The 22,710-nt window shown below is 38.2% G+C and overlaps 2 protein-coding genes across 2 annotated transcripts in view; one reads left to right on the top strand and one right to left on the bottom strand.

The window, feature by feature from the left end:
• The window catches only part of LOC105437666 (TATA box-binding protein-associated factor RNA polymerase I subunit B-like), a 41,530-nt gene that overhangs the window by 3,107 nt on the left and 15,713 nt on the right, over nucleotides 1–22,710 (top strand). Inside the window, exons 4-5 of the mRNA XM_030985288.1 lie at nucleotides 1,869–1,989; nucleotides 2,428–2,471. Of these exons, the coding sequence (XP_030841148.1) occupies nucleotides 1,869–1,989; nucleotides 2,428–2,471 (165 nt within the window). The remainder of the gene's footprint in view (nucleotides 1–1,868; nucleotides 1,990–2,427; nucleotides 2,472–22,710) is intronic.
• On the bottom strand, nucleotides 9,885–21,982 carry LOC100889309 (collagen alpha-1(X) chain). Its single transcript, XM_003729442.3, has 2 exons — nucleotides 21,824–21,982; nucleotides 9,885–11,610 (listed from the first exon to the last, which is right to left on the bottom strand). The coding sequence occupies exon 2, from the start codon at nucleotides 11,580–11,582 to the stop codon at nucleotides 10,533–10,535; it is 1,050 nt and encodes a 349-aa protein (XP_003729490.1). The 5' UTR covers nucleotides 11,583–11,610; nucleotides 21,824–21,982; the 3' UTR covers nucleotides 9,885–10,532.

Here is a 22,710-nt window from a genome sequence, read left to right as displayed (position 1 = left end):
GTTTAAGTTAGAGTTGAGGTAAGTTAAGTCTAAAGTTCAGGTTAGGCTAGCAGTTGGGTTTAAGTTGGAGTTGAGGTAAGTTAAGATTCTTGTATAGTGTTCAGGTTAGGCTAGCAGTTCGGTTTAAGTTGAGTTAAGGTAAGTCAAGATTCTTGTTTAGTGTTCAGGTTAGGCTAGCAGTTGGGTTTAAGTTAAAGTTTAGGTAAGTTAAGATTCTTGTTTAGTGTTCAGGTTAGGCTAGCAGTTGGGTTTAAGTTCGAGTTAAGGACAATTTTAAGAATCTTGTATATATATATATATATGGTTAGGCTAGCAGTTGGACTAGAAGTTAAAATTGAGATAAGTCAAGTCTAAAGTTCAGGATGGAAGTTAGGAATTGGGTTAGTGTAGAACCACAGAGCAATTTTCCCTTCTACATATAGCTGAATTCAAGCCAATGTAAATGGCGTTCTTCTTTTTTTTTTACCAGAAGATTTGCTGGGATATTGTAGTCACATGAACTTCCAGTCTAAACGGACCACACAGTATTGGGCTGACACTTTATTGTCAATAGGACTAAGAATGAGAATGTAGTTTTGCCTAAATATCTACTTATGTAAATTTATGAAAAATGTAGACCATCTGTATCATCAAATATGTGACCCTGCTGTATATAACGGGAATTTCTTAAAAGTTACTGACAATAGTGCACAATCATGGCTTAGGGAAAGCGTGCCAGGTTTTTCCAGGGACGTGATAGAGAAGGACTGGAATCAAGCCGCTCTCCTTTGACCCCATGCTCCAAGCCGCCGAAAAGTTATGCGCTAATCTGCAACTGTTGACCAGGTGGTGAGATAAAAGAGCGCATGAAATTTCAGGAGTTAGAATTCCTACATCAGAAAATGGTATCACTGCAACTGTTCGCTGTCCCTTCCAATGATTTCTCATCCATTGTTGAATGTGTAAAGAGTAGAACAAGCGAACACAAACTTGTGTACTTTCATCCTTTTTTAAACTTGAAAAATACAAAAAAACACGCGAAAACACGCATTAGCAAACTTAATGTTATTGAAGATTGTAAACCATGGATCAAATAACGGGACATTAAAGCATGCACAAATTAGCGCATCATCCTAAAATATTGAGTATTTGACAGGATGTAATTTTTCTTTTACCAACTCTGGCACACAAATTAAAGGAAGGACGGAGTTTTAAATTTGAAAATTTGTATGATGCACTATTCCCAATAAAATCCCCATATAAAGTTTTTGATTTACACTGAAATTTTGCCGGTAATTTAATATTTTGTAATAAATGTAAAACTGGAGCCTGGCTTCCGAAAGTCCCCGCAGTGGAAGCGCGGTTCGGAGCATGGAACTTCAAAGCCAAGTGGAATGTTACACATCCCATTGTTACGCTTTAGAACTCAAGAACGCGTTTGAATAAATTACAAGAGTTTCGCCTCCTTTTCTTTCACCTCCCTGGTTTTTCTAAGAGAATCTCTCTAAGCACTGGAGATTGCTTAATGCTGGTATTTTACTTTTAACTAATAAATATGCTTACTGCTTGTCAATTCTTCAAAATTTGTAACCATCAAGCAAGATTGAGAATTGGAAATAATTAGTTATTAGCAAATCGTATTATAGCAGAACATGTGTTTTAGCATCACCATTGCATTGTGGGAATGTATATTGCTATATACCGTAGCGAGAATTATCACCAGAGCATGTACCCTACAGCCAACACAAAATTTTCAGATAGAAAGAGGCCAGGTGATGTGTAGAATGCATGTTTGATTTGTTCTGGGCAGTAATGAGTAGGAAATACATTCATCAAGATCAGTAATCAACGTTTTTATTTCTTCTTCTGCTTCTCTTTTTCTCAAATAGGATGTGGTGGAACTCCTGTGGTTTAGATTTCTTCAAAATTCCAGATGGGCATTTGTTCAAAAACCAACAAAAAAACTGAATGGCGAGAACAGAAAACTCAAGAAAAGAAAACCCAAGAAAGGTAAGACTTCCTTATAGCCTTTTTGCAAAATATGCCTAAAATTGTTCAAAAACCTATCTAGATTGATTGCCTTCTAGGGAGTAATAGTGCAGTGCATAACAGTTTGCATATTCCAGACTCTGTGGACTTCTAGTCAAATGCATTTAATTAATGTACAAATCTTGCACTCTACAGAAAACTGATAGGACAGTAGTATCCATGTTGCCTATCTGCAGGACTTAGAGATAAAGGGTACTAGTGCATCAACTTGGTTCTCAGCCAGAACCAGTTAGTCATAGGCCTCTGTTCTACCACTGAGCCATCATGCCTCCTGTCAAAAAGGTCATGACATCGGCAATGTATTAAACACATAAAGCTGGATTATTATTATGATCTGTACATATAATCAAATTTTAATGATGAAATATTTATTGAAAGTTATCCTTGCTTCGTTTATAGGTCAAGAAGCAATTGAGATCAAAGAGGAGGAAGGAGATGATTTGGTATGTTAATTAGTTTGGTTCTTCTTCTTTATTGTCATTGATGGATTATTTAAGTATCTACTCACATTGCTTCCAAGGTGACATATTGGTTGTTATGGCCCATTTTTCAAAAAAGATTTGGCTGGTTTTGGTTTGGTTTGGTTTCAAATAAGAAGTATTAGAGTGCAATAATTAGTCTTTCTTAAGGTTTTTGCATAAAACAACAATAAGACAGTTATGAAGACATTCACAGACATGGCAACCTGTTTTATGTAGGGACGACAAATGCTAAACTACTTCACAGAAATTTCTTGATATTGATACTTTTGAAAATGAATCCAGTTCATAGCATTTAGCTCAATTTATTTAGATCTATCTGTAGTTTAATGTACAGACTCAGGCTAAAATCAAGAGTAATCTGAGAAAATGGGAAGAGAAGCATATTACACACATGACATGTGTTGGTTTAGTATGACATCTAGCAAAGCTGCACAAGTATGCATGATATTTCCCATACTCATCTTTCTTTGTCCAGTTGGCGAATGGTTATCATACTAGCTGCAAGTCTTTGTGACAGGAAATTGTTCTGATTATTCTCATTATTGGTTCCCAACAAGCTGGCTTGGGTCCAGATCTCTACCAATGTAAGCCTTGGTATAGAGAGGCTTACTGGCTGATCTGATTACCTGTATAGCTAATAAACGTGATTCAGGACTTACCCAGGCTATGGATGGCTTTGTTCACACACAAGGAGGTTATCCTCCAAAAAGAAAGAGAAAACCAGGCAGTGTTTCATAAAGACTAAGATCGACTCAAATTGGACTTGAACTATGGCAGGCCGTTCATGCCACTGGTAGCTCTCACCATTGGTCTCTCAAGGGACGTAACAAATCAACAGAATTTACATTTGTTTATAATTCATTGTTGAAGAAGAAAAGCTACCTACATTCTAAACTTTTAATTATATTTAAGACTTGGACTTATACTACGGTAGGCGATAGCAACCAGTGGCATGAATGGCCTGCCATAGTCCAAGTTCCAACTTTAGTCGATCATAGTCTTTGTGAAACACCGCCCTGGCTGCTTATATAATGACATAAGCATAACATGCTTCACTTATACCTGTATCTTTTGCACAAATACTTTTTGTTCTCCATCTTCCATTCGTGTACATGTTAGATGTTTGTACTTGGCTGCTGTGTTGTTAATTTTTGGGGTGGTGGTTTTTCATACTGTGTGTGAATGAGGCTAAAATTGTTTTGCTATGTCCAGTCAGGCCAGATTCTTTGGAATCTCACACTCAGCTCAGCATTTTTATTCCCTGATGTCGTGATGAAAGTGGAAGTTCTACAGTACTTTAATGCTCTTAATACAAAGGGCTGAATACTGTCATTTCCTCAGAAATTAAGAATTTCTTTTAATAATTGATTTATGTGTACAGTGTATTTGTATACTGTAAAAATGAATATTTACATTTATTTTGTCATACTTTCTGTAATAGTTATTTTTGTTAAAGAAAGAAAAAAAAATCTTTGTTTATCTTTCTGTTCGAAATGAAATTAATACGAATTTAATCTAATTGAATTCAAGCTTTCACTTAGGTTCCACAATGAGATGTATTGTAACCATTCAACATATTTTTTCCCACTTGGCACCATTATTTTTCACATGGGTCATGAGTGGACAATGTAAATAATGTCTTATCTGCATGTAAATTATAAGTAAGTAACTAACCTTCCATGTTATTGTGGATGAATGCAGATTGATATAATCCTTTTCTCCATGGGCTTGGCTTGTATGTTGGGATGTTCTCCTGTACAGACATGATTGCAACTATCTCCTTGACCGACCGTTGGGTTGGATTCATGAATCAGTGAGAATGGTAGTTTTCTGACTCGGGTTCAGGCTCTCTCACTTCTTCTTGCAGGTCCTCCAATCTTCATATTACACAACAAATGTTGAGATCCAATATGTCCGGGTCTCTTATCATGCTCTTTGGTTAAAGTTGAATAGTATCCTTGTATAGTAGAGGTATAAATCCAATGATGGTAACTATATGCAGCTTTCTGACCAACTACTGGCCTGGTTTTGTCAGAAGTTAATTATCCAAAAATTGCCAGAGTTTTGGCTCTATGTCTCTCTTTAGAGCTTTTCTACTCCTTGTATCGCATCTGAGTTTCCCTTCTCAATTGGTAAAGTTGATAATTACTCCTGCTTGAGCTTAAATCCAATGATGGCAACTCACTCTCTGACCGATTGAAATCTTTGATTTCTCAGGAAATATGAAAGGTCTCCAGCAAGTATCAGAGTCCAGACTCACTCATGTTTCTGTCACAAGCTTTCCAACTCTTCAGAGCATACAGAAAATGTTAGGCTCCAAAAAAAAAATTCTGGTTCATTGGGTAAAGTTGAGTAGTATTTGTATTTGAAGTATGAATCCAATGAGTGCAGATAAATTCTCTGTCTGACTATTAGGGTTTGTCAGGAAATATGTTAGTTTTCGGGCAATGGCCCAAGTTCTGGCTATCTACATCTATGTTTCAAGCTTTTCAAATCATCACATCATTCAGAAAATCTTTACAACATGTATGAGACACTTTGCAGGCTTATCGGGTAAAGTTGACTTGTAACCCTGTGCTGACATGTGGGTCCAATGATGACAACTCACTTTTTGACTGACTGCTGACATGAATTTCTCAGGAACGGTTAAAAGTTTCCAAGAATTATCAGAGTCCAGACGCACTCATGTCTCCATTTCAAGCTTTCCAACTCTTCAGAGCATACAGAAAATGTTCGGCTCCAACATTGCCATGTCTCTTCACAGATTCTTTGAGTAAAGTTGATTAATAACCAATGGTGGTATTACTCTGTCATAAAAGTTGTTGGTTTTTCAGCTGTTGCTCAATTGTAAACACTGTCAACTTTCTCTTTTAGACTTTTCCACTGTTCATATCATACAAAATATCTTGGGCTCCAATATGTCTCTCTCAGCTCAGTTTGTCATAGTAGCCCTGTATAGAGGTATGGATCTGATGACAGCTACTAACTTGAGTGAAGCAGGCACAGGTCTGATGACTCGCCTGCTGACTTGTAACACGTGAAGCAGCGTGGGTACATGAAACATTCAAGGGAGTGGGGTTGATGAGTGTGGTTGACAAGGTGGAGAAGGAAGACTGATCATGATCAGCAAGGTTGTCTTAAATTAGGTTACTTTTAATGAAGCAATTATTTGTTTCTAAAATAAGTATAAATGTTACGGTAAGTGGGTTGATGCATAAAAATAAAGAATCAACAATTTCAAGGTTGAAGTAATCTCATAATGAGAGGGGTATGAAAGGATGTTATATAGCCTAATGAATGTATGTATTACTGAATGAATTTGACATACAGCTACCAGTAGTCCAATGCTACTTTCAAACTTCATTTGTTTTTACGATTATCACAGTGAAACTCAAGTGCAAAAATTGAATGTTTGGGTAGGAATGCATGAAAGTATGCACTGTCTTACACACAAAAATTAATGTGAGCAGAATATCTATTCAAGTCCATGCTATATGTTTTTATCGGCTCTAGCTCTTAAATTCTAAAATGTATTTTTTCCAATTTAAAAAAAAAATGCTTTTTATGGTATTTCCCTAATCAGATTTTGATATGGATATGATTTATAGCCACTTCAAGTTTAGGTCTGTTGAAGATTTGTTTGCTGCCCTCTTTAGTTCTATTGAGTTCGCTTGAGTTCTCTTGTCTCCCACAATTCTCTCTCTCCCTCACTCTTCATGTCTTCTAATTTATTCTCATCCTATTTTCATTTCTCACACTATCTCTTTCTCTACCCTCCCCCCCCCCATCTCTCTCTCTCTCTCCCTCCCTCCCACTCTCTCACACTACATCTCTTTCTCTCCCTCCCTCCCTCCCTCCCCCTCTCTCTCCCTAACCCTCCCTCCCACTCTCTCACACTCTATATCTCTTTCTCTACCCCCTCCCTCTCCCTCTCCCTCCCCCTCTCTCTCCCTCTCCCTCTCTTTCCCTCTCCCTCCCTCTCCCTCCCTCCCACTCTCTCACACTCTATATCTCTTTCTCTACCCCCCTCCCTCTCCCTCTCCCTCCCCCTCTCTCACACTCTATATCTCTTTCTCTCCCTCTCTCTCTCCTTCTCCCTCTCCCTCCCTCCTACTCTCTCACACTCTATATCTCTTTCTCTACCCCCTCTCTCTCCCTCCCCCACTCTCTCACACTCTATATCTCTTTCTCTACCCCCTCTCTCTCCATCCCTCCCACTATCTCACACTCTCACACTCTATATCTCTTTCTCTACCCCCTCTCTCTCCCTCCCCCACTCTCTCACACTCTATATCTCTTTCTCTACCCCCCCCCTCTCTCCCTCCCTCCCACTCTCTCTCACACTCTCACACTCTATATCTCTTTCTCTACCACCTCCCTCTCCCTCCCTCCCACTCTCTCACACTCTATATCTCTTTCTCTACAACCTCTCTCTCTCCCTCCCTCCCACTCTCTCACACTCTATATCTCTTTCTCTACAACCTCTCTCTCTCTCTCCCTCCCCCACTCACACTCTATCCCTCCCCCACTCACACTCTATATCTCTTTCTCTACCCCCTCTCCCTCCCACTCTCTCTCACACTCTCACACTCTATATCTCTTCCTCTACCCCCTCCCTCTCCCTCCCTCCCACTCTCTCTCTCACACTGTATATCTCTTTCTCTACCCCCCTCTCTCTCCCTCCCTCCCACTCTATATCTCTTTCTCTACCCCCCTCTCTCTCCCTCCCTCCCACTCTATATCTCTTTCTCTACCCCCCTCTCTCTCCCTCCCTCCCACTCTCTCACACTCTATATCTCTTCCTCTACCCCCCTCCCTCTCTCTCCCTCCCACTCTCTCACACTGTATATCTCTTTCTCTACCCCCTCTCTCTCTCTCTCCCTCCCCCACTCTCTCACACTCTATATCTCTTTCTCTATCCCCCTCTCTCTCCCTCTCTCTCCCTCCCTCCCACTCTATATCTCTTTCTCTACCCCCTCTCTCTCCCTCCCTCCCACTCTCTCACACTCTATATCTCTTTCTCTATCCCCCTCTATCCCCCTCTCTCTCCCTCCCACTCTTTCACACTCTATATCTCTTTCTCTACCCCCTCTCTCTCCCTCCCTCCCACTCTCTCACACTCTATATCTCTTTCTCTACCCCCTCTCTCTCCCTCCCTCCCACTCTCTCACACTCTATATCTCTTTCTCTATCCCCCTCTCCCTCCCTCTCTCTCCCTCCCTCCCACTCTATATCTCTTTCTCTACCCCCTCTCTCTCCCTCCCTCCCACTCTCTCACACTCTATATCTCTTTCTCTATCCCCCTCTATCCCCCTCTCTCTCCCTCCCTCCCACTCTATATCTCTTTCTCTACCCCCTCTCTCTCCCTCCCTCCAACTCTCTCACACTCTATATCTCTTTCTCTACCCCCTCTCTCTCCCTTCCTCCCACTCTCTCACACTCTATATCTCTTTCTCTACCCCCCCCTCTCTCTCCCTCCCACTCTCTCACACTCTATATCTCTTTCTCTACCCCCCCCCCCCTCCCTCTCCCTCTCCCTCCCCCTCTCTCACACTCTATATCTCTTTCTCTACCCCCTCTCTCTCTCTCTCCCTCCCCCACTCTCTCACACTCTATATCTCTTTCTCTACCCCCCCCCCTCTCTCTCCCTCCCACTCTTTCACACTCTATATCTCTTTCTCTACCCCCTCTCTCTCTCTCTCCCTCCCCCACTCTCTCACACTCTATATCTCTTTCTCTACCCCCCTCTCTCTCTCCCTCCCTCCCACTCTCTCACACTCTATATCTCTTTCTCTATCCCCCTCTCTCTCCCTCCCTCCCACTCTCTCACACTCTATATCTCTTTCTCTACCCCCCCCCCCTCTCTCTCCCTCCCACTCTCTCACACTCTATATCTCTTTCTCTACCCCCCTCTCTCTCCATCCCTCCCCCACTCTCTCACACTCTATATCTCTTTCTCTACCCCCCTCTCTCTCTCCCTCCCTCCCACTCTCTCACACTCTATATCTCTTTCTCTACCCCCTCTCTCTCCCTTCCTCCCACTCTCTCACACTCTATATCTCTTTCTCTACCCCCCCCCCCTCTCTCTCCCTCCCACTCTTTCACACTCTATATCTCTTTCTCTATCCCCCTCTCTCTACCTTCCTCCCTCTCTATATCTCTTTCTCTACCCCCTCTCTCTCCCTCCCTCCAACTCTCTCACACTCTATATCTCTTTCTCTATCCCCCTCTCTCTCCCTCCCTCCCACTCTATATCTCTTTCTCTACCCCCCCTCTCTCTCCCTCCCTCCCACTCTCTCACACTCTATATCTCTTTCTCTACCCCCCCCCCCCCTCTCTCTCTCCCTCCCCCTCTCTGTCTCGGTCTTGATCTCTCTCTCTCTCTCTCTCTCTCTCTTTTTTTTCTCTCCCCATCTCTCTCTTTCTCCCTCCCTCCCCCCTTTCTCTCTCTCTCTCTCTCTCTTTCTCTCCCCATCTCTCTATCTCCCTTCCCTCCCTCCCTCCCACTTTCTCTCTTTCCCTTTCTCTCCCTCTCTTTCTCTCTCTTTATCTTTACCTCTCTCTTTATTTTTATCTCTCTCTCGCTCTCTCTCTCTCTCTCTATCTCTATCTCACCACCACTTGATTTATATTTCATTCTACTTCCCTCTACCTCCCTCTACCTCATGAGAATAATTGAAAATCATTTTAAGCCACTCAGTTTTCAAATGGGGACTCAGATTTCAATCAAAACATGATATCCAGATGAATTTATTTGTTATCAATTGTTTATTGAAGAGAGATTTAACATTGTGATAGTAGTTTTATAACACTAACAAAATGAAAGAAGTGAATGAGTGAAACAAGGAAAAGTTATATAATGATTTTTAACAAAATATGCTTTGGAAAAAGAAAAAATGGCAAGAGAAGTCATAGTATGATATTTTATTGTGTTGATTTTAACCTTTATTAAGAATATTTACAGTTTTATATTTAAAAGTATAAATGATTAAAATAGAATTTAATAAAAAAAAAAACAACATCAAAATAAACATTATTTTGTCTGCCCATATTTCTAGTTAGTTTTTCAGTGTGATGGGAACTTTTTTTTATTCCATGACTTAATCTGTCAACTTTTGGAAGCTTTTAGTTTTTTGCCATTTTATCAGAACATGATTTGATATATAGATATCTGCTGTTTATTTGATTTTCATTTTTTCCCTGATTTACAACTAAAGATTCTAAATGTGAACCCTATAGAGACGGACATTATTTACATGTTTGGTGTATAAAAACCTTAAATACATGAATTTATAAATAATGTGAAAAATTAAAAATGAAATATGTTACATTTATTTGACATTCACAGTTTATTCAAGAGTAATATTTTAAAGATAACTTCAACATTGATCTACAATGTAGCAAACATGTATTGCAGAATCTGATATGGCTTTAGCCCAGTTCACCAATGTCCTAAGAGATTGATGACCCACGTGGATGGTGTGCCATTCTTGTGGGTCAACTTCTCTGAGAGAAAGATTGCAAGATGGACATTGATTGATTGTCTCATGAGCTTCAGCCAAGGAAACATAGAGGTAGCACAGATTTTGAAATTTTAGAGATTGAAAGTTGGAAATGTGTTTTCATAACTGTAGCAACATCATACAAAACATGAGCATAAAAATACTTAGCAGTGTGCGCAATTAGTCATTTAACTCAAAATACTCACAAACTTAAAATTGTAAAAATTGTATTAAATCTTTTTGTACACTCCTAGATATACTTTCAAGAAACACAACAGCAAAACAACCCTAATCATGACTACACCTCTTGAAATCACCCCTACTTGAATCTATGAACTTATTTTACTTGCATGACTGAATTTGTATCCTAAGATGATTTAAATGTGAGGTAAAGAAGAAACAATCATTATATTGCCATACTGTAGAAGCACAAGGTTGAATGCTTGATATCAGAGAAAAAGAATGATTAAAATACTTATTTGTGCTTTGTGTAATTGTAGAGTCAAAGAATGAATACATTTCAGTAGAGGCGAAATCCTGTGAAAGAATTATAGTTGGATGGTCCAAAGTCTCTATTTTCTGTGATTTCCACCCAAACATCATCATCTTCCACTAAATCAAGAATTGCAAAGTTTCCAAGTCTGGAGTCCACTGTAGACATCGCTGTCAAAGCAATTTCATAATTTTTGACAAGACTGGCCTTTTCCGCACGAAAATTATGATATCCACCAAAAAACTGGAAGGTAAACGCATAGAGTCCTGCTGCCTTGCATGTGAATTTGCCAGTGTCTTGATCATAGCCTTCACCAGAATTACTGACTATTGTTTGGAAGACAATAGGTGTGTTAGGTGTTGGGAAGCGGGTTGCATTGATTACAGTGAAAGCAACACGAAGTTCTTGAGGAAGCGCATGATTGGCTGGTCCTTGGATACCTGGAAGACCTCTAGGCCCACGTAGTCCTTTCATACCTGACTGTCCTGGTATACCTCTCTCTCCTGAATCGCCCTTTAATCCTCCTAAATCTCCCTTTTCTCCTTTCATTCCTGGTGGGCCTTGAGGTCCTCTAGAACCCTTCGGGCCCTTGGATCCACGTCGTCCTGCCAATCCCTGCTGCCCCCATGTCCCACCGTCTCCTTTCATGCCAGGTTCTCCTTGGACACCAGGGTTTCCTGGTAAGCCATTGTGTCCTGGTATACCTGGTATCCCAGGCATTCCTGGGAAGCCACAGCAGCCTCTACCACAGGCCTGCTGCTGATTGAGCATTTCTTGATGCATTGACTGCTGCTGCTCCTGCTGCTGCGTCTGTTGCTTCTGATGCTCTTGATGATGATTCTGTTGCTCTTGTTGGTGGTTTGTTTGTTCTTGAGGGTTGTTCAGTAGCTCTTGTTCTTCTGTGATAAGCTCCACATCTGGCTCACCTACCGTAGTCTCTGGTCCTTGGGGAAACCCTGTTGCAGCATATGTTGATGAGAGGGTTGTAGGGACATCTGTTGGAGGTTGAGTTGTTGATATGGTCAGTGGTACCAGACTCAGTGTGAGAACAGCTGTCAGTAGTGAAGTGATGTCCATGTTGATGAACCAGTGTTTGAAGACAAACCTTCAAAGAAAAACAAGATTTAATTCATTATTTTCAATCTATGTTATTTCATTTCTTGTAATGATTATCTTTCCATGCCTTTGTCTATGATATGTAATTGAAGACTTTTAATCTTGTTATTCCATTTCATTAGTAAGGGAGGTGGGGAGTTATTTTTTTTTCTTTCTCACTTCTTATGTATATACAGTTGCAGTAGGTAATGTATTGTTATGGATGTATTAAAGCATGTAAGCAAAATCATAAACAATTATCCCAATATAATAGCCAACAACAAGCAACTACATGTATCATTTCTCTGCAGTGAGGGAAATTAAATAGTTTTTTCATTCCACTGAATTTAGGAAAATAAGGAGATTGAGTGACTAGAGATTTGGTTAGATTAAATTTATAGTTTATTTCATTTGTTGTCATAGTTTTTTCTGTGAAAAGTGCAGAGTCTCTCAATTAAGTTTCAATTTAAAGTATCACAGCATTGCTCAAGAAGTGAAGGCTGATTTTTGGAAAAACAAGTGATGCATAAAAGAGATGGCTAAACCACACCTTGTCAGATTGAATTCTTCATGCTTGGAATCTGAGTAATTATCTCGACATCGTCATAGAAACCAGTGGGGTTTTCTGCTCTATCATCTGATATGATAACAGGATGGTTAATTTATTGAGTTCATCTACATGTACACTAAAAGGTTAGTGGATCTTGTGGAAATTTCTAAAGAGGTATCTACATGTAAAATACATATTTAAGTCCTTGGAAACTAGGTCTCGCCAGGTCAGGATTTATATACGGTAGGGCAATCCAACCCTTGTAATAAATTCTTTGAATGAGAGCACAAAAATCAGGTACAGAATAGCGAAAGTTTTGAAATGAATTGAACAAATTATTAGAAAGTTATGAACATTTTAAATATGAGATCATGTATGCAAATCTCAAATTGGCAGTTTGGAAAGGCGATTGTGACTCTTATGTTTCTTGGTGTACACAAATATCACTAATTTCTGCCTTCACCCTTGGGGCACTTCTCAATTATGATATGGAGAGTGTATTGCTACAAGTCCTCTATAAATAAAAGAGCATCCCCTGTGTAGCTTTTAATAGTAGTTCAGAAGATATAAGAAACTAAAATATCTGCAAATTTTATTTGGGTGGATAAATAATTAAATTGTAGATTGTGTACAGTACTGTACTATCCTCCCCCTATCTCACATGGTGCATCCGCAAGCCTACTGTATATCTACATCACCATGCAAGCCGATAGTTACAAGCAGCATCTAAAGTACTGCTCTTACTGCCTGGATACTGTTTAGTCAGCAATTTAATTTAATAACATTAATGTTACCTGAAATGTTATGCCTAGTTGGATTCTGTGCCATGTGGGATAAAAATTAAATGTTAATCACATGCTATATTTAGTTAGCAATTATTACCAAGGTTATTCTGATTACCGAACGTTACCTAGCTGCATTAAAGCAATGTGTAATAAGGTCTGTACTGACTGATGATGATCTACAGACATCAACGAAATGATTCATACTCCTTGTTAGTTTGATGTTTTTTGTGTTTTACCTAGCTCAAGAATTAAAGGTGGACTGGTTGAATTAGCACCTTTGTTGAATACTTTTTAGATGTAAGCTTTTGATATGACACATTCATAGAAACATTAATTGAGATAAATTACTTTTTTCACATATAGTCAAACCTGTCGTAGCTGCTACCTGTCTATAAAGGCCACTTTACAAGTTTCAAATAGCTATAGTAGCCTTGTTTGATTAGACCCCCCCCCCCCATCCCCAACTCATGCATGTTTAGAACTTAAATGTTTTTTTGTTTTTTTTTTTTAAGAGAGAGAGAGAGAGAGAGAGAGAGAGAGAGAGAGAGAGAGAAGGGGAGAACCCCCATTATAACATTGAGATACACCTGCATATCCCAATCAGTTACACTGAAAGCCAGGAGGGTAGATGGCAGACCCCAGGGCCATGATGTAGAGTCACTTTTCCCCTTCTTAGAAACAGGTGATGCCAAATAAAATGATAATGATAATAATTAAAGCAGTAGATTAAATTGATTCAACCTGGCAGGCAGGGTACAACATCAAACTCAATCTCCATCAGCTGGTTGGCTGTATGGTCATGTGATACAAGTATATGGTTGCTAATTTCAGCCATCTGTGACCATTGGCCCTATATGCTATAGACATACTAATTGGCTGATCAGCGTTGACTGAAGATCTCGTCTAATTAGCAATGACAGTATGGTCGTGCACTGCAGGAATTCATTAAGACGGTGACACTCTGGTGATTACTGGGTCAGAGTGGTGTCACGCTTCTTATAACAGTTTATCTCTCCTTAGCTTGGTACCTGGGGAATATAGAGCCTATACGACATGAGGATGTTGCGGATGATCTTGAAGAGGGAGAAGATTATGAGAAGCTAATATAGCTTAATTGTTTTGGACTGACTAGTTGATTAGCCACGAAAACATATCAACTGTTGAAGGTGGCGCGGCTTTTACTGTTAGACCAGAAAATCTAGTAGATTTTTAAGTTCCCCCTTTATCAAGTCAAGAAATTTTAGTGAATGCAGGTGGTGGTGCAGGAAGCATTATGTTATCGGGTTATCTGTAGGTCAATGATGCTTTCTCGTTATCTTAAGTGCGATATCTTAAGAATCACTAGAGATATAAGGCTCAAACTTTGTGATAATTAAGTATTATCATTAAAAAAAAACAATGTGATCAGATTTTGGGTTAATACTAAATAGGTCAAAGGTCACAGGGCAGTTTTTGAAATTCTAGGTAAAGCCTTGTTAAAAATTGCGATATCTCAAGAACCACTATAGATATGGGGCTCAAACTTGGTGATAGTACCGGTTTGTATCAACATACTGTAGGAAGATGATCTGATCAGATTTTGGGTTCAAAGGTTAATGGTCACAGAGGCCAATTTCTGATATTACAAGTTTTAGCCTTGCTATTGCGATTCCTCAAGAACCACAATATATAGGCTTTTTATGCCTCCGTTACGAAGTAGCCGGAGGCATTATGTTTTCGGGTTGTCCGTCCGTCCGTACGTACGTCCCGTTCTCGTGATCGCGTTATCTGAAGAACCGATTGATGGATTCCTGCCAAACTTTGGTCATGTATGTATCTTGCAGAGCCGATGAACTGATTAGATTTTGGGGTCACGAGGTCAAAGGTCAAAGGTCACGGCTCATTATGTATGCAAAAACAGCTCGTGATCGCGTTATCTGAAGAACCGATTGATGGATTTGTGCCAAACTTAGGTCATGTATGTATCTTGCAGAGACGATGAACTGATTAGATTTTGGGGTCATGAGGTCAAGGTCAAAGGTCATGCGGCTCATTATGCATGCAAAAATAGCTTGTGATCGCATTATCATTAGAACAGATTGATGGATTCCTCCCAAACTTAGATCATGTATGTATCTTGCAGAGCCAATGAACTGAGTAGATTCTTGGGTCATGAGGTCAAAGGTCAAAGGTCATGGGCTCATTATGTATGCAAAAATAGCTTGTGAACGCATTCTCATTAGAACTGACAGATGGATTACTATTTAACTCGGGACATCTTGCAGAGCCAATGAACTGAGTAGATGTTAGGGTCATGTGGTCAAAGATCAAAGGGTCATATATGTATATGAGAAATTGCTTGTAATCACGATATTCTGAGAACCTGTTAATGGATTACAATTGAACTTGAATTTGAACAATTTCTTCTGTTTTGGTTTGTAAAATTGCTCTATGACGGAGGCATCATTTCGACTGCGCGCAGTCGAAGTTCCATCTAGTTGTTTTCATTGTGATATTTCACAGATAATTCCATCCATTTCGTATACGGTACTGAATTTAGGGTGGGGGCCTATAGAAGATGCAGCACTTGTCTTGTTGGTTTTACAGGACTTAGCAAACAAATGAGGCAATGATGTAAGCATGATCTCTATCTCTAAATGTTGAGCCATAACATGAAGATGAACTTAAAAGGTGACCTTTAATAAAGGGCATTTCTTTTGTTATCATTTAGTCTTTCAATCTATAAGTTTTCTAACATTTATTCATAAGACCAGTCAAGCATGTAGAATGCCTCAAGATAGTCAATATTTCATCTGAGTCTGGATGCAACCCATGAGCAGTCATTCATGTCCAGTGCTCAGCACAGTTTCCTGCCAGGCGATCACCTTGGAATGGAACCACTTTTCTTCTTACTCTCCTGTGGAGACTGCTGGCAGCTCTCCTTATGAAACTAGAACAATCTGTCTGGTCAGATTGATGTCAATCTTATATGAACTAAAAAGAACAAAAATCAGAATGTATACAAGAAGTACCAATTGTTGTCAATCTGAAGGTTTTTATTCCTCATGTTACTTCAGAATGAATTTACATTTGTATGCACATGGATGTAACTTAGTTCATTGCCAGACAGATTTGTATTTTACTCATCATATAATTTGTTTCTATTATAAAGCCAAGGAAAATCAGGGTTTTTTCAGAATAGATTACATGTATGTATCCTGTTGCATATATGTGAAGAAGAACTGAAATTATTTCTTCAAAGCTTTTGTTGTGCAAGTTCAGAGAAAGGACAGATCATTTTCATATCTGCTTCTGTTGGTTGGAGGAGTGAAGTCTCCTACTATGTACGAAACTCCAATATACCTGATTTATAGATGGTTTATCTGCCTATAATGATGATGTTGTACTGTAATACAGGTGTCTATGTCATTACATGGCCGGTGAATACCTTCTATTTCTTATCACCAAACTGACACACTTAAAATGAAATCAAGAAATTTCTAGAAACTGTCAATTTAAGGATATGAAATGTGCATCACTTTAAATGTCAGAGTAGGTGAAATGGTGCATTATAAAGCCAGAACCTTCATGATATGAGAATATTCCAATCGTAAGAGAAGGATTTTCATAGCAAGCAACTTTGAATGATTGCTCAAATACAAACCCATGGTCAGTCTATATCATTTCACAGCTTGAATACTTTTGGAATGTGGTTTGTGGCTTTTTAACTTTTTATAGTGCCATCTCTTAATGATCATTATTTAACAAGATGTTTTGTTGAACTTCATTGGCATGTAAAGAAGAAAAACCTATTCACAAATATAATGATGATAAGATGAGATAAGACTAAGTATCCACGAAGAGGAAGAGAAATTAATGCATTATTTTTGCTGGTCATATATATTCAGCCTATCAGCATTGTACATATGCTATGAAGAGAGAGAGAGAGAGAGAGAGAGAGAGAGAGAGAGAGAGAGAGAGAGAGAGAGATGAATGATGTGGAGATATAGAACATCCTATGAAGGATACATATCATTACTATCTCAGCAGGGTTGCCACGGAAACTCTAATTCACCTTCCATCCATTCATGGTATATAATCAGATATTAACATGGATGTTTGAAGGATGTTTTGTTTTAATTGTGTAGTATATTAGAAGACCCTGTTGTGTGTTTTAGATATTAACATGGATGTTTGAAGGATGTTTTGTTTTAATTTTGTAGTATACTAGAAGACCTGTTGTGTGTTTCAGATATTAACATGGATGTTTGAAGGATGTTTTGTTTTAATTTTGTAGTATACTAGAAGACCTGTTGTGTGTTTCAGATATTAACATGGATGTTTGAAGGATGTTTTGTTTTAATTTTGTAGTATACTAGAAGACCCTGTTGTGTGTTTCAGATATTAACATGGATGTTTGAAGGATGTTTTGTTTTAATTTTGTAGTATACTAGAGGACCCTGTTGTGTGTTTCAGATATTAACATGGATGTTTGAAGGATGTTTTGTTTTAATTTTGTAGTATACTAGAAGACCCTGTTGTGTGTTTCAGATATTAACATGGATGTTTGAAGGATGTTTTGTTTTAATTTTGTAGTATATACTAGAAGACCCTGTTGTGTGTTTCAGATATTAACATGGATGTTTGAAGGATGTTTTGTTTTAATTGTGTAGTATATTAGAAGACCCTGTTGTGTGTTTCAGATATCAACATGGATGTTTGAAGGATGTTTTGTTTTAATTTTGTAGTATATACTAGAAGACCCTGTTGTGTGTTTCAGATATTAACATGGATGTTTGAAGGATGTTTTGTTTTAATTTTGTAGTATACTAGAAGATCCTGTTGTGTATACATTTTGAGGGATTCAGAGGCCGAGGCCCCAAGATTCAATTATAAGTATTTCCCGTCTGAATTTTTAAGATTGAATTTTCAGTATAGAAATGGTTAGTTGTCCTCCCATGTAACTCGTGTATTCCAGGCTATGTTCTGGATTAACACTTCTCATGACAAAATATTAATAAGAACTTTAAAGGATTTATGGTGTTTTTTTTTTTAAAGTATAAAATGATTAAGAATTAGGAATTTTTCTTGAGAGAATACTGTTTTACAAAGTGAAAGCTAATTAATCCAGCCAGCAGTAAAAGGCACCATGGTTATTAGATGTGCGTGTATGCCCTCCCAAAGATAGTATGCATTCTTCTATAATTGGGAAATGCTTTATCTGCTTAGACCCAGAAGGGCATTTACACTGTGTTAAAACAAATGAGTTAACACCCTTCTGGCTCCAAAGATGTATGTACAGTCAATGTATAATCATGTGTGTCAGGATGAGAGACATGTATCCTGTCAGTGTTTAATGGGCTCTTAATACTTTCATTATCAACCTGCTGTAAGAGACACATTGACCATGAAAGCTCTGTAAAGTTCAGGTCCTATTTGGAGACATTGTAATTTGTTTGTCAAGGTCAGCTGTAATGGATAATTATTGGGAATAATTGCAATTTCCCCCAAATCAAGTATATGTACATTGATATATTCTGTTCAAAAGTTCATGTAGAAGTAGACTCAAGTTTATAGAACAACATTTTAAAGTGATGTACCTTATCCATGTTACTAGGTTAAATCTAACAACTGCAGATCAAGCTCAAATTCATTGCAGGGTTTGTCACCATAGCCAACGTTATTTCAGGAACATAAGATACAGATTTGTGATGAGTAGTAGGTGATAATGTTTTTCTGCTTCACTGTTTATTTAGTCAATGTTATGTTCCTGGATAGTTCATGTTATGTCCTGAATCCGGATCTTGACTACAAACACATGTACTGGTACTTATTCTTCATAAATTTTTTAAAACCAATTTCCTGTATATTTCCCACGTGTGAATGCTCTCCCTGGTCTGTGGTATCTCATTCTAAGGGGTACTTTAATTGATAAAGTGATCAGTGTCGGACGATGATAAGGTATGGCTTGATAAAGTGATCAGTGTCGGACTATGATAAGGTATGGCTTGATCGAGTCCAATGTATCTCACTGTCTTCCTTGGCAATCTGGAATTACTCACTTTTGAGGGGGAATATAAGCATTATGCGTGAATGCTCAATGTTACTCTAATGGAAATGCTTGAGCCGTTCGCAGGTAGAAATGATAACATTTGGTTATAAGAAACCTTTGAAGCAGAAACTAGGTTAATACCAACCAAAAGCTTCCAATCTCAGAAACTTGTGTTTGTTTCTGATAACTCTAATTCTACCTCAGGGGATTTAGCTTTTAAAGATCTTCTGTCCTCAGTAATACTAATGATTCAAGATAGCCAGGATTGGCCAGGATGAACAATATATTTTACAAGATATCAAGGAAAATCAGAAACTTTTTTTCACATTTTTTCAATGATGAATCCAAGGAGCACACATGACATGTGATATGTATTATGTTGTTCATTTCTCAATTACCTGCAAATCACATTCAGATATATTTATTACATTATACAAACATAAGTAAAGACAAAAATGTATTCACATTCTGCTATTATCAATCAGTGATAATTAAATATCTCCCAACTATTTAGTCTTACAGACATACTTTGTTTAAGAGTTGCTTTGTGATAAAAAAAAGCAGGGGAAATCAGAAAGTGGTGGGATTATGATAAAAAAAAGTTAATTTTGCACAATGCTGATAAAAATAGCAATGCTTCATGAAACTGTCACAAATCCAAAGTTCACCAGCATTGTGTATTACAATACATGTGTTTCAATAGATAGATAAACTTGGATGTGTGTGATAGCTTCTTGTAACGCACCGTGCGTTACAAATATTAAAAGATCACTGCGCACGCACGCCGAGTAGCCGAGAAGCCTGTGTCAAATCGGGCAAAGCTAGTTTCCATGCAATCGAAACCGGGCTGACCAGATTAAACTATAAAAAAAAGCAGAAACACAAAGTTGCAAACCATCCAGAGACTCCTAATAAATTGCGTTACTGATTAATTAATTATATCATTACAAATCTTTATTCTCAGTTTTCTTATGTATAACTGATTTTCTTATTAAATTGAAGATATTTATGGCATATATATTCAATACTGAATGAACGCCATTAAACTATTACCAACAACGATAGCTTCATGAAACAATGCTGAGCATTATAGAAGGATAGAATGTTCACATTTTTAGGGTTGAGCTTGGGTTTGGATACCTTAGTCCACACTCAACCCAAATATGCTGCAAGCATAAAAGTGGTATGCTGTGAAGCATCGGAGGTGTTTTAGCAGCTGCTGTTTAGATTTGTGGATGAGTAGATATATCTTCAAGCTTTAATACAAAGCTTATAAATCCTGAAAATATCCCTTCTCCACATGGGCCAGTTTACAAAGCTCATAATTCCAGTAAACTTGTCCTGAAAAACACTTGGGCCTTAGATGATTTACAGCAGTCAGATACTACTTATCTAGTTATGTTAAAATTTAAAACTTTTTGTTGGAGGGGTTCAAAGATTTGTTGGTTCACTGCAACTGAAGATGGTTCCAATCTTCCAAAAGGAATATGTTAATTAGTTTATGGACTACATTCTTTGCCAAGTGCACATCTGCATGTATTGGAAAATAGACTGATGAAATCATCAATCTTGATCAGATACGTTTAATATTAAATTTGACAAGTTTATTACATAATAGAAAAGCCAGCTGTCACAAGTATCATTACAACTATTACCAGGGTATTTAATAGTTGCAGCTGCATCATTTATAACGTCTGTTAAATTAGAAGACTGGTGCAGTCATGTTTGTTACAGAGTGTGGTATCAGCCTTGAGTGGTCAAACAGCTCTATCTTGTTTTATGATGTTACTTCTAATTGCCTGTTCACACTTCAAGAATTTATATGATACTCGTAAAAAAAAACGTTGTATAAAGAATCGTCTTATAATTAAAAAAGCGGACACAACATCTTATAAAGAAACAATCTTTGATGAGGTCAGTTTGCATGACAGCCGGTCGGTTATCACTGCGCGCTCATGATAAGCCCCTCCTAATTATATAGTTTTTGCATGATACAACGTTCAGAATAGAGCGGGAAGCTGGTTCTTCATCGAGTTTTCATTTGAAATGATGCTTAAACGTACGTTTTGGCTATATGATATTCAGACTTGGGGAAAAAATTAGTTACAGATTGTATGGCCATACGAAACTTGCATGGCTATGTGATCAATTCTTGCAGTCTGAACATAGGGCAAATATCAGTATCAGCACTACACTGTTTATTGGAATTTAGTGATTTTCGATGATGGAACTGTATTTCAAGAAAAACTGGCTTGTAACTAATTCAGAAAAGTTTATCATACAGACAGAAGTGTGGTTGTTTTGAATATCAAAATGTATCAAAGTAACAAAATGTTACTAGAAACCACATTCAGGGCTTTCATGATCATTGTTTGGAACGAGAACTATAGGCCCTCTGTATTTTTCTATTCTCATGATTACACAGCTGTGATATATTTTCAACCGTTTGACAAATAATATTCATAACCATGACCATTTGGTGTAAATTTCATTTGTATCTTTGAATTCTTTTCTAAATTTACCGGCTCTGTAGGGTTAAAATTGTTATCTACCCACATTTTAGTAGTTGACACAAAGCATCTTATAATTGAAATTAACCTTAGATTGCTATCTGGATAGTGTTATTGATCAAGTTGAATATTATCCACATTTATGTTTGGAGATACTCTGTATTTACTAGGGAATCAATGTATACAAATATTTACCCCATGTCCAAATTATCTCCACATGAAAAGTAAAGTCAGATGAACATTCCAGATTCCACAAATATCACAAGTCATGTAAAAATGAAATTCCAGAAAGAGAAGAACATGATTAGTTCTTGACAGTTTGTTTAAATATAGATGAAGAAGATTACCTGCTGCTTTCTAACAATCCACGATGAGACTTGCTGATGAGACCGCTGGGATGGGAGGCTAATAATCAATGTCAGGTAGCTAGCTCGAGAAGATATCCCAACTCATGAATGATTATCAGAACTGTGTTTCAGAATCCCTGCAGGTTTCCCAATGACGAACACATGAATGACGGAACTATTAATATCCCAGCTCTACAGCTGTCTTGCAGATTCTTCTTCTTTTTCTCAGGGTCGATGATAGTTCTACCCATCAGGGGAGAGGTTGAGTGATGTGATAACCATTTTCTTTGCAGTCTCGATCAAGAATATTGCATACAAGTTTATTATTACAGATATTTCAATTATGAAATGCTGCGTTGGCCTCCACTTTCTTTGTATGTGCAGTTGAGAAAATGCAGAGTAATTGACCAGTTTGATCCCTTAGAGAAATGTTTCCTTCCCTCTTTGATGTTGTCCTTTCCTGTGGAGGAATATTCTCTATTGAACATCCGACAAAGCAACTTTGAAGACAAGACCTTCACAACATGGGAAGATTTGAAGACATCCCCTAGATTCCTGTGATGATGCTAGGATATAGCAAAACCAGCCGAGTAATCATTTGCACTTCTGAGCAGAGTGAGTTCCCTCTCACACTCGCTCTCTCAGTCACCCTCTTGCATACACACATACTCCCACACACACACACACACACACTCTACTGCTGCATATTCATTAGTATGAATGATGTCATTGGCTAAACAGCCAATCACAGTGCTTCTTTACCTCTACCCTACATAGAAAGTTTCGAGGTTCATGAAAGGTCTTCATGGATCTGTGCTCACACATGTCCAACCTTTTTTGAACAACCCTTTTTTTCTTTTCTGAAAGTGCAATAACTGATGATGTTA

This window comes from Strongylocentrotus purpuratus, unplaced genomic scaffold (assembly GCF_000002235.5).
Source record: "Strongylocentrotus purpuratus isolate Spur 01 unplaced genomic scaffold, Spur_5.0 spur5_scaffold_15, whole genome shotgun sequence".
Classification (NCBI taxonomy): Eukaryota; Metazoa; Echinodermata; class Echinoidea; order Camarodonta; family Strongylocentrotidae; genus Strongylocentrotus; species Strongylocentrotus purpuratus.
This window is presented reverse-complemented; position numbering and strand designations above follow the sequence as displayed.